This window comes from Chiloscyllium plagiosum, chromosome 3 (assembly GCF_004010195.1).
Source record: "Chiloscyllium plagiosum isolate BGI_BamShark_2017 chromosome 3, ASM401019v2, whole genome shotgun sequence".
Classification (NCBI taxonomy): domain Eukaryota; kingdom Metazoa; phylum Chordata; class Chondrichthyes; order Orectolobiformes; family Hemiscylliidae; genus Chiloscyllium; species Chiloscyllium plagiosum.
The window spans coordinates 80,172,687-80,183,938 of NC_057712.1; the positions used below are offsets into that span (position 1 = coordinate 80,172,687).

General features: G+C 44.0%; 1 protein-coding gene across 2 annotated transcripts in view; it reads right to left on the minus strand.

The window, feature by feature from the left end:
* scara3 (scavenger receptor class A, member 3) overlaps window positions 1–11,252 on the minus strand; it is a 57,503-nt gene that overhangs the window by 24,082 nt on the left and 22,169 nt on the right. For both annotated transcript variants that reach the window (XM_043685113.1, XM_043685119.1), the window contains exons 4-5: window positions 2,311–2,460; window positions 661–759 (exon numbers count right to left, since the gene is read on the minus strand). In XM_043685113.1, the coding sequence (XP_043541048.1) occupies window positions 661–759; window positions 2,311–2,460 (249 nt within the window). The remainder of the gene's footprint in view (window positions 1–660; window positions 760–2,310; window positions 2,461–11,252) is intronic.

Below are 11,252 nucleotides of genomic sequence, written 5' to 3' on the forward strand. Positions count from 1 at the left end.
AATGTCATACTTGGAGCATATGCGAGCAGCCTACACACAGCACTTGCATCAAACAAACAGCCATGCCTCCAACTCGAATGGGACTAAGTCCTCGGTCAAGTCAAAAAGGGCAGCTATCAGCCAAGGGGTTCACTCAACATCAGTCAAGGGGCTTGGGCACAGTCAGTTAGTTATTCGGCTTGGTAAACAAGTATCCTCTCTTAAGTCAGGGCCAAGGAACTGAATGTCAGTTGATTCTCTCTCACATTGGACCGTTCCTCTCTCAATGAGGTAAAGGGAGGATTGAGTGAGATGAAAGGGCTGGCTGGTATTACTGCAGGTGACTACAGTGAGTTGGAGAATCGGACTAGCTTTGAACAAATGGGGCTCCATTGGGGCACAGGACACAGTTATTTGGGTGGATTTGGGACAACAGCATGTGAAAACTCGCCAGACCTTACAAAAGTCAATGAAAATGACATTTAATCGGTTTCTGGTAATGTCCAGTCCATAGTTATTCTGACATCTATTCAGCAAGTAATGCTCTGGAGCATTTAATCAACAAATAGATTAACAGCTTATATCTTTATTAATGTATGGAATACATTAATGGTAACTCCTATTGTGACATTGTGGAAGTTAGGAGCAAACCTGCTGCAGAATGCAAGGAACAGTACTCACCAAGTGCTTTAATGTTTGTCTGAACAGAACTAATCTTTGTCTCATAGAATGATTGGGCCATGTTGAGATCTTCAGTTATGGAGTCAACCTTTTTGAACACTGTAACAATGCAAGATTCCGTTGTCATATGAGCATACGATGTAAAAACAGAAGTAGGCTATTCAATCACACAAATAATACCTAAATAGTTATCATGCCTTTGTGGTCAATTTTATTTATAGCTGAATCATAATAGATCAAATGAAAAGACATTCGACTCTCCTTGGAGAGTGAGGTGTAATGTTGAAGCATACGATTTCAGAACTCCCAGCGGCATTCCGATTTCCCAGCCACAGAGATAGTGGTCTTGGTTTCCCCAGAGGGAAAAATCAACTTGGGTACAGATGATACTGAACTGTATATCATGACAAACAGAATTAAGGTCCTTTCCCTGATTATTATATCGCTCAATAAATTTTTAAATGGACATGCATCTCCAGAATAGTCAACACATTTAAAATGGCAACAAGTAACTCTGTTGCACGATTAGACATCAGAAAATTAAGTTTCCTGTTGATTCACAGCACATTGGAAGGGTTGTGTTGTTTTGTTACATTATCTTGTTAATTATGCAAATGAGTGTTTATTTTTATTCGTTGATATGTGTGTTTTGTTGGCTTTGCCAGGATTTATTGCTCATCTTTAATTAGCTTTGAGAAGGTATTGCTGAACTCTGTGCTGCAGGGACACCCACACTGTTGTTAGGGAGTTGCAGAATTCTGATCCAGTAATAGTGAAGGAACAGCAATATAGTTCCAAGTTATAATGGCCTGTTGCTTGGAAGTGAATTAAAATATTTGGATTTCGTGGAAGAGAATTATAATTTGTGGATTTCACCTGGCACTGTAAATGGTGTAACTTTACAACTCCATTCTAAAGAAGCTCAACGTCATAAAATGCAAAATACAGGTACGTTTTCTTGAATTTTTCCCCAAACCTTTCTCATATCAACTGAGAAGGGGACAAAGGTAAAATAATAGAAGAAGTGCTTTTGGTTCAAGGTAATACGGGCATGACCCAGACTGCTATTGAGATGAGATTTCACCGCCTGATCATTGATCTATTTATGACTGATGTATTAGAACTAAAAATAAATAGAATTCACAAGGAGTGATATTAAACTTCTACCGAATCTTTCTTTAACCAGTTGCACTACTGCTAACACAGGTCAAGAGCTGATGGAGAAGGTGGAAGGAAAATTAACTAGAATGATACCAAAACTAAGAGGTCATACCTACAGAAAAGTCACATGCATCTGGAAAGGTGAAGATCAAGAAGTGATCTGTGGAGATCTTCAAAATTATAAATGTTTTGGTTCAGTTGTCATGGAAAGGAAAATACCACTTGTTGATAAGACAACAAGGGTCTATAAATCCGATAGAGAATTCAGAATAAGCTTTTATATCTAGAAGTGGAATATCATGGAATTCACTACCAGATAGAGTAACAGGCTGACTAGTGTAGACACATCCTAGGAGATACTGTATATTGATGGGGTTAAACAAAGAGAAGATCTGCGTGCTCTATAAATACTGGGGAACATCTCTTCAACTGTATCTGTGCTAAGTACTTTGTTAACATTGTGTCTAAGAAATAATAGAACCATCTTACCTACAGATGCAAGAACAGCAACAGCTATAATGAGACAACTAAAGAATATGTACAGCACTTTCACAGCCAGACTCAATGACCATGCAGTTTGACATTTGCAACGTCCAGGTCTCGAAGTCCTCTCTACTTCATTTGAAAACAAAATTGCATCTGTAATTTAAGGTGAAAAAGATTGCAAACGTATTATTAAAACTACATTGTCAGAATTATTGTACGCACTTTATGTAAAATGCTGTTTAAAACAGCCATTTTGGTTGTCTCCAACTCGAATGAACGATTCTACTTTTTTCTTCGTGCAAACTGAAAAACCTTCATTCGAAAAAGTGACTTACTCAACTTTTGTTTCGTTGGGAGAAGGTTAGACACTAAAGAACACATTTATACTTAATCTAGTTTTGGCATCAAGAATTCTCAAGTAGAAATTAAAAGGCTTAAGTGAAATACATTTGCATTGCTCCAGCCCATGACTGCTGACCCACAGGACAAAATAATTCTGATCACATACTGTCAGTTCTCCTTTAATGCAGTAATTCTGTTCTCATGCAATCCCGTGTCATAAGAAAATTACGTAATAGCAGCACCATTTTAATCAACGGGACTGGAATTGCACGCTTTAAAGGTTTGCATTATACAAAATGTCCTCAATTTGTCAATCACGTTCAATGAATTCACGTTAACAAAATGCGCATTATAGTGGAACGACCTGTATAATGTAAAATCTAAGTTGCACAGTTCAAATAATTTTAAACAAGGGTTGGAAATAGGGCAGTAGGACCACAGAAATAGTGTAAATAACTTTTCATTTCTATCCTGACAATTACTGTCACAATATTCTGTTGGATTTAACATCTGGTGGCAGAAAGGGTAACAAGGAAAATAATATCCATCCAGAGAAACTGGGGGAAAGGGGTTGGGGAGGGGTTGCAAAGGAGGGGTATTGTGGGTCGGATACTCGGTAACCTATTCACGGGGTTTGGGGCTGCAAAGTGATGGGGCTGGGGGAGGGGGGCATGTAGAGGCAGAGGTGACAATTGTGCAAGGGGGGCAGTGTAATCATAAATAAGGCCTACAGTAAAGTATAAACAGGAATGGGGCAAGGCAGCAGAGGGGTCATCCACCGTCAGGAGGACACTGGCATTAAAGTGGGGACAAGGTATGACCAGACCTGGCCTGGTCACTTCACATCCCAGGGTTTGGGTTGGAGAGCGGTGGGGAAGACAGAGAGTTTGGGAAGATGGAAGCTCATGCAGAAGTGCTTGGCGTGCTCCTGGGAGGTGCAAAGCCTATGTGGTTCACGGGAAAGGCTTTCAGGAACAGGATGGAGACGTTACCAGCCTCACCAACGGCAGAGGCAGAAGGTGAAAACCACTGGCCGAGGAATGTCCTCTGCTGCTTTCCATCGTGCTGCAAATTGAAATGACACAATGTGAACAAAAATTGCAGTGACCACACCAGGAGTGGGCAAGGTAAGTGTCTCAACCCATGAGGTAGGTGGCTGTAAGACCCATCAAACTGAGACCCATTCGAAGAAATCAACATTATTCACAGACACACTGTACAGGACACAGACCTGTGGGGTCCCTGCATTCACTCCCTGTATACTGTACACCTCACTGCACCACAGATCACTGACCACCTCATTCACATCATCACCTTTGTCCCAGAGGCCAGGGAAAGACTAAGGACCTTTGACCAAGAGGAGCAACAGTGACAGCAAAACCCTTTGCCCTAAATACACCTTGTTTCGAGTGCTGCACAGGCACTCAGTATAGACATCAATCGATGGTATGTCCAGTATGTGCACAAAGTTAGGGATCATGCTGGCACAGTTACATTCAAAGCTCCATGAAGTCTCAAGCAAACAGTTATAATGCAAAACAAATAACAGTTAAGCAACCATGTGACTGTGTGATGGCAAAGTGTCCTCAAAAGGTTCTTTCTTTCTTTTCCTCCCACTATATCTCAGAGTTGCATCAGGTTTGCAGCTGGGATAGAGGGATAATACTCACCAGAGGAGCATGTTGGCCTTAAAGATTTGCTCAGGCAGCCCTGACGGCATTTGTGTCAGAGGCAAGTGGACCCTCCTCTGCTTGACCTCCTAGGGTCGAAAAGGCCGGCAGGGTAAGGAGGAGGGGGCCTGGCTGCCCCTGAGGTGTCGAAGAGACTTTTGAGATGGCCTCTGTCTGGTTCATTCTTCAGCGTGGGTGTTTGTGGCACTGCCCTGTCTTTTTGCGAGAAGGAGGCACCTAAATTGTGTCAGGTTCCCTGTCCCCCTGTTGTGAGGATCAATGGCTGCAGTGATGGAGCGTAGGTGTGGGCATCTCTCCAGCAAACCTTGACGGCGTTAGGCCTTGTTCTCCATGGCAATGTATGATGGCAAACAGTCACAGGCTTGAAACCACTGGGTTTCCATTGCGTAACTGCAGCCTCTGGATTAGTGATTTGGGCGGTTGGGAGAACATGAGTGAGCAAGTGAGGGAAAATGTTTCAGGCAATAGTAAGAGTGACAGAGCAGGAGGCTTGGAGGAACGACTGCACAGTAGCAGAGATAGAGTGAGACTGAGGTAGAGAAGAGTGTGGCACTTACCCTGACAGAGCAGGGTACTGTTCTTGTGCACTGCTGGCTATCCCTCCAGACTGTAAAAGCCACACTGACACTGGGTGGCACACCAGACCAGGCTGCCAGGATGTGAAGACATCTCCTCCTCTTCTGGGCCTTCAGGAAGAGGACCCTAAGACACAAGAGCAGGAATAGGAGTCTAGGGAGACAACGTACCTTCCGGGTGATGTCGCCGATCAGGTTTACAGGATTCTGAAGGGGGAGGGTGAGCAGCCAGAAATCGTGGTACATATTGGCACCAATGATATAGCCAGGAAAGGGATTGTGGATCTGAAAAGTGACTAGAGAGAGTTAGGTTCGAAGCTGAAGAGCAAGATGAGTATACTAGTAATCTCAGGTTTGCTACTGGTGCCATGAGATAGTGAGGTGAGAACAGTCAGCGAATGCAGCTTAACATGTGGCTGTGAGGCTGGTGCAGGAGGGAGGGCTTCAGATACCTAGACCATTGGGATACCCTCTGGGAAGGTGGGACCTGCACTGGAGGGACACAACTGTCCTGGGTGGGAGATTTGCTTGTGTGTTCGGGAGGGTTTAAACTAGTTTGGCAGGGGGGTGGGAATCAGAGCCACATATCTGAGAGGGGAGCAGTTGCAGATGTAGCAGTGACAGGATGTAGTGAATCTATCGGGAAGGTTTCTCACACAATGAAACAAAGGGGTTGGTTAAAGTGTGTCTGCTTTAAAACAAGGAGTGTCAGAAATAAGAGTGGTGAACTTACAGCATGGATCAGTACTTGGAGCTCTGATGTTGTGGGTTTTATAGTGACGTGGGTTTTATAGGGACAGGAATGGTTGCTTGATGTTCCAGGATTTAGAGTGTTTAAAAATAACAGGGAGGTGGAAAAAGAGGAAGGGGTGTAGCATTACTAATCGGAGAATGCATCACAGCTACAGAAAGAAGGTTGTTGAGGAAGGTTTATGTACTGAGTCAGTGTGGGTGGAAGTTAGGAACAGAAAGGGAACAGCCACCTCACTGGGGATTTTCTACAGACCCCCTAATAGCAGTAAGGAGATTGAAGAACCATTAGGCTGGCAATTTATGAAAAATGTAGGTGTAGCAGGGTTGTTGTTATGGATGACTTCAACTTTCCCAATATTGACTGGAACCTCCTTAGTGCAGATGGTTTGGATGAAGCTGTTTTTGTCAGATGTGTTCAGGAGGGGTTTCCTTACTCAGTATATAGACAGACAGATGAGAGGAGAGGCCATTTTGGATTTGGTGCTCAACAATGAGCCAGAACAGATATCAGATCTCGCAGTGGGAGAACACTTTGGTGAGTGACCATAACTGCCTCACATTTACCATAGCCTTGGAGAGGGAAAGGAGCAGTTACCGAGGAAAGCTATTTAATTGGGGAAAAGAAAATTATGATGCTATCAGACAGGAGTTGGGAAGTACAGACTGGGAGCAATTGTTGCACAGAAAGGGCACAGCAGATGTGTGGAGACTGTAAGGAACAGTTGTGGCGACTGATGCACGAATTTGTTCCTCTGAGACAGGTAAGAAGGGGTAAGATTAAGGAACCTTAGATGATGAGAAGAGAGGAGCTCCTCGTCAAAAGGAAGAAGGCAGCTTACATAAGATGGAGAAAGCAAGAATCTATCACAGCTTTACAAGATTAGAGGCTTACTAGAAAGGAGCTCAAAAATGGACTGAGGAGAGCCAGGAGGGGGTATGAAAAACGTTTGGCAAAAAGGATTAGGGAGAGCCCAATGCCATTTTACTCAAATGTGAGGAATAAAAGAATGATCCAGGAGAAAGTAGGGCCAATCAGGGATAGCATAGGGAACTTGTGCGTGAAGTCTGAGCAGATAGGGGAAGCCCTAAATGAGTTTTTTGCTTTAGTTTTCACCAAGGAAAGGGACCTTGTTGTGAATGAGAACTTTGAGGAGTTGGGATAGAGGCTTGAACAGATCAAGATTGATGAAGTTGATGTGCTGGAAATTACAGCAAACATTAAGATTGATAAGTCCCCAGGGTCAGACCACATTTATCCTAGACTGCTCCGGGAAGCGACAAAGGAGGTTGTTAAGCTGCTGGCGAAGATCTTTGCCTCCTCACTCTCCATGGGAGTCGTATCGGAGGATTGGAAGGAGACACATGTTGTTCCTCTTTTCAAGAGGGTAATAGAGAAATTCCTGGCAATTACACACCAGTCAGCCTTACGTCTGTGGTCAGCAAAGGTTTGGAAAGAATTCTGAGAGATAGGATTTATGACTATTTGGCAAAGCATAGTGTGATTAAAGGTATTCAGTATGGCTTTGTGAGGGGCAGGTCATGCCTCACAAATCTTATTGAGTTCTTTGAGGAGGTGACAAGACAGGTCAACGAAGGTCGAGCAGTGGATGTGGTGTATATGAACCTCCACAAGGCATATGTTAAGGTTCCCCATGGTAGGCTCATTCATAAAGTCAGGAAGTATGGGATACAGGGAGATTTGGATTTTTGGATTCAGAATTGGTTGGCTGACAGAAGGCAGAGTGTTGTAGGTGGAAGGTATTCTGCCTGGAGGTCAGTGTTGATTGGGGTCCCACAGAGCTCTGTTCTTGGGACTCTGCTCTTTGTAGCTTTTATAAAAGACTTGGATGACGAGGTTGAGGGCTGGGTTAGTAAATTTGCAGATGACACAAAGGTTGGAGGGGCCGTTGATAGTATTAAGGGCTATTGCAGGCTGCAGCGAGACATACACAGGATGCAGAGCTGGGCTGAGAAATGGGAAATGGAGTTCAACCTGGAAAAATGTGAAGTGATGGATTTTGGAAGGTTGAACTTGTATGCTGAATATAGGATTAAAGACAGGATTCTTGGCAGTGTGGAGGAACAGAGGGATCTTGGTGTTCAAGAACATAAATCCCTCAAAGTTGCCACCCAAGTGGATTGGGTTGTTAAGAAAGCATATGGTGTTTTGGCTTTCATTAACAGGAAGATCGAGTCTAAGAGCCGCGAGGTTTTGCTACAGCTTCACAAGTCCCTGGTGAGACCACACTTGGAATAATGTGTCCAGTTCTGGTCGCCCTACTATCAGAAAGATACAGAGGCTCTGGAGAGGATGCAAAGAAGGTTTACCAGGATGCTGCCTGGACTGGAGGGCTTGCCTTATGAAGAAAGGTTGACTAAGCTCGGACTCTTCTCTCTGGATAGGAGGAAGAGAGGTGACCTGATCGAGGTATACAAGATAATGAGAGGAATGGATAGAGTCAATAACCAAAGACTTTTCCCGAGGGCAGAATTGACTGGCATGAGGGGTCTTAGTTTTAAGATATTAGGAGAAAGTTTCAGAGGGGACACCAGAGGAAGGTTCTTTATGCAGAGAGTTGTGAATGCCTGGAATGCATTGCCAGCGGTGGTGGTGAAAGCAGAGTCATTAGGGACATTTAAGCGTCTGCTGGACATGCACATGGATAGCAGTGGATTGAGGGGTGTGTAGGTTAAGTTATTTTATTTTACATTAGGATTAATCCTCAGCACAACATCGTGGGCCAAAGGCCCTGTTCTGTGCTGTACCTTTCTATGTCCTATGTTCTAAGAAGGGCATTTATCCATTTGTTCTGCTCCGCCATTCAATGAGATCATGTCTGATTTGATCATCTTCAACTACACTTTCCTTCCTTATCGCCATAACCCATGACTCCCTTCCTGATAAATAATGTGCCTATCTCAGCAGAGAATATATTTAAAAAATCCAGCCTCGACAATCCTCTGTGGTAAAGAATTCCACAGATTCACTACCTTCTGAGAGAAAAAAATATTTCTATCTCTGTCTTAAATATGATGTGGAGATGCTGGTGTTTAACTGAGGGTGGACAAAGTCATAAGTCACAAGATACCAGACTATGGTCGAACAGGTTTATTTAAAATCACAAACTTTCAGAGTGGTGCTCCCTCTGATTCTGTCTTAAATAGATGACCCTTTCTTCTAAGATATGTCCTCTCGTCCTACTCTTCCAGAAGGAGAAACAATCTCTCCCTGTCAAGCTCTCCCTATCTTGTCAAATCCCCGAAGAATCTTAAACAGTGAAGTAAGGAATCCTCTGTTCTTCTAAACTCCAATGAGTACAAATCCAATCGGCTCAACATTTCTGTGTTAGACACTCCTCCATACCTAGGATCAACCTTGTGAACTTTCTCCACATTATCTCCAATGCCAGCGTATAATTCCTTATCTAGGCACTGTTCACAGTATCGCAGGTGAGGTTGGATTGCATAGTTTTAATAAGGCTTTCTTATATTCATTGTATTTCCTCTTTGAAATTAAGGCAACATTCTATTTGCCTTCCCTTTTACCCACTGACCTTGGAGGTGTGTCAGTGAGCTCAATTAGCTGGATGGCTGGTTTGTAATACTGAGTAATGTTAACAGCATGGGCTCAAGTCCTACCCCAACTGAGGTTACCATGAAGGACTGTCCACTCCTCTCCTCACCTGAGGTGAGGTGACCCTCAGGTTAATCCATCGCCGGTCATCTCTTTCTAATAAGAGGGTAGTTCTCTGGTCTGTTAGGACTTCGGAACCTGGATGCTATCTTTGGTGATTCATGCGTGACGACCCCAAACTTCTAGCAGCTTCATTCATTCCTCTCCATGGAGTCACCTTGTTCAGTCTATTTCCCACTTTCACCCATTCCTCACAGCAGTCACCCTTTTCCATGCCAACGCACACAACTGTCTGCCTGTCTCTGGAGTAGAGAAAGAAGAGATTCTTCCCTAACGTGCCCCCCCACCAGCCCTCCACAATACAGGTACATTCTTGGACATTATCACTGTGTGCCCACCTGCTCCACCAGGAAGGTAGTCTTGTTCTGGCAGACTGCAGTTAGAAGTGACTTGCCAGGAGAACCTGACCTTCCTGTGTCAATAGAGTTGATCATCTGTCTATTGAGCCTGTGTTGGGGACAAGCCTTCCATTCCTTTCAATCTAGATGCTCATCCCAACATCCCTGAGGTGGTGCTTCTGGCTGAGGCAAGGCAACTGGTACTGCTGCTGCTGTTGGTGGGGATATTGCTGCTTCTCTTGTCATTCATCTGCAACAATCTCGAAGTAAAGATCGGGAACTTCCGACACTGAGCCTTGGCAAGGTATAAATTCTGCCAACATTGATGAGGAGTAGACAATTACATCATATCCTCTCATGGTTTAACTGGAGCAACCTCGAAAGGAATATTGAATGCGTGTGTTACACTGGGGACAAGATGTTAACTTTTCTTTTCAAAGTCAGTGCAGATGTTTTCTTCCTTACTTTCACATGTCTGCCAGGAAATGTATTTTAAGAAGAAATCGTGCGGCTTAATGCGAGGTTCTGCTTTGAGTACGGTGCTACAAATCATTTTCTCAAAAGAAAAGCCAGGTTGGAAGGAACAGCCGTTTTCAATCAGTTTGAAATGAACTCTGGCACTAAAGCGTTCCCACCTATACTGATTACTGTAGTTTTCTGCATAAAATTACTTGAGTTGAAAGAGCTGATGCCAACTGCAAAATAACACAATCCTGCGATGAGCGTCGATTTTGTTTTTAGCACAGCCAACAAATTTTGAATGTTTTCAGTGAGGCAGGCCTGTCCAGGAAATACATTTTCCAAGTTGGCAAGAACTACTATGACTTTTGCCCATTTCAGGTGCAGGGATTTTATAGACACTGGCTACCTCGATCAGTTTATTGTTGTTTTTGGAAATGGGAAATGACTACAGTAAGTTATGATTCTTATGGTCCAATATATCAGTAGAAGCTCTTTGAAAGCTGTTTTTAAGAAAACACACCAGCTTCCATCATTGCTTCATGACAAGAAGGCCTATTTTCAAGGTTAACCATTTCCCAGTCAGAAAAAGCAGGTTTTACTTGCAATGTGAACTGACACCCAAGGGCTGGTTTTCCCACAGACTTTGGGATGCTAACATTGGGAGCAAACAGATATTTTGTAGCCACACTGGCTGGTGTACTCTTGCAGCTGGAAGCCTGCTAATTAGATGCCCGATGTCTTATTAAGGACAGAAGGTTGATTCCAGTGGGCTCTGCAGCTCAGAATGGTGTGAATTCTTCTAAGGCAGTTCATAACCCACGGCCATGTGTCAACATGGAGGCCTCTTCAGCAACTAATAGAGAACAGATGCAATGAAGCCATCTGAAGGTATGAGGGTCACTGAGACAGAAGAAAAACTTCTGTGAAGTCTGGTCCCTGTTCAGGAGACGAGGCAGCAGCATACTGCGAGCACGCCCCCGCCCAGCACCCGCATCCTCCCCAACCCTGCCCCCCACCCCCTGCTCGCTCCCAACCTCGTCCGCCCTCTCCCCGCACCACAACTCCGCCCCCCAACCTAATCCACCCCCAC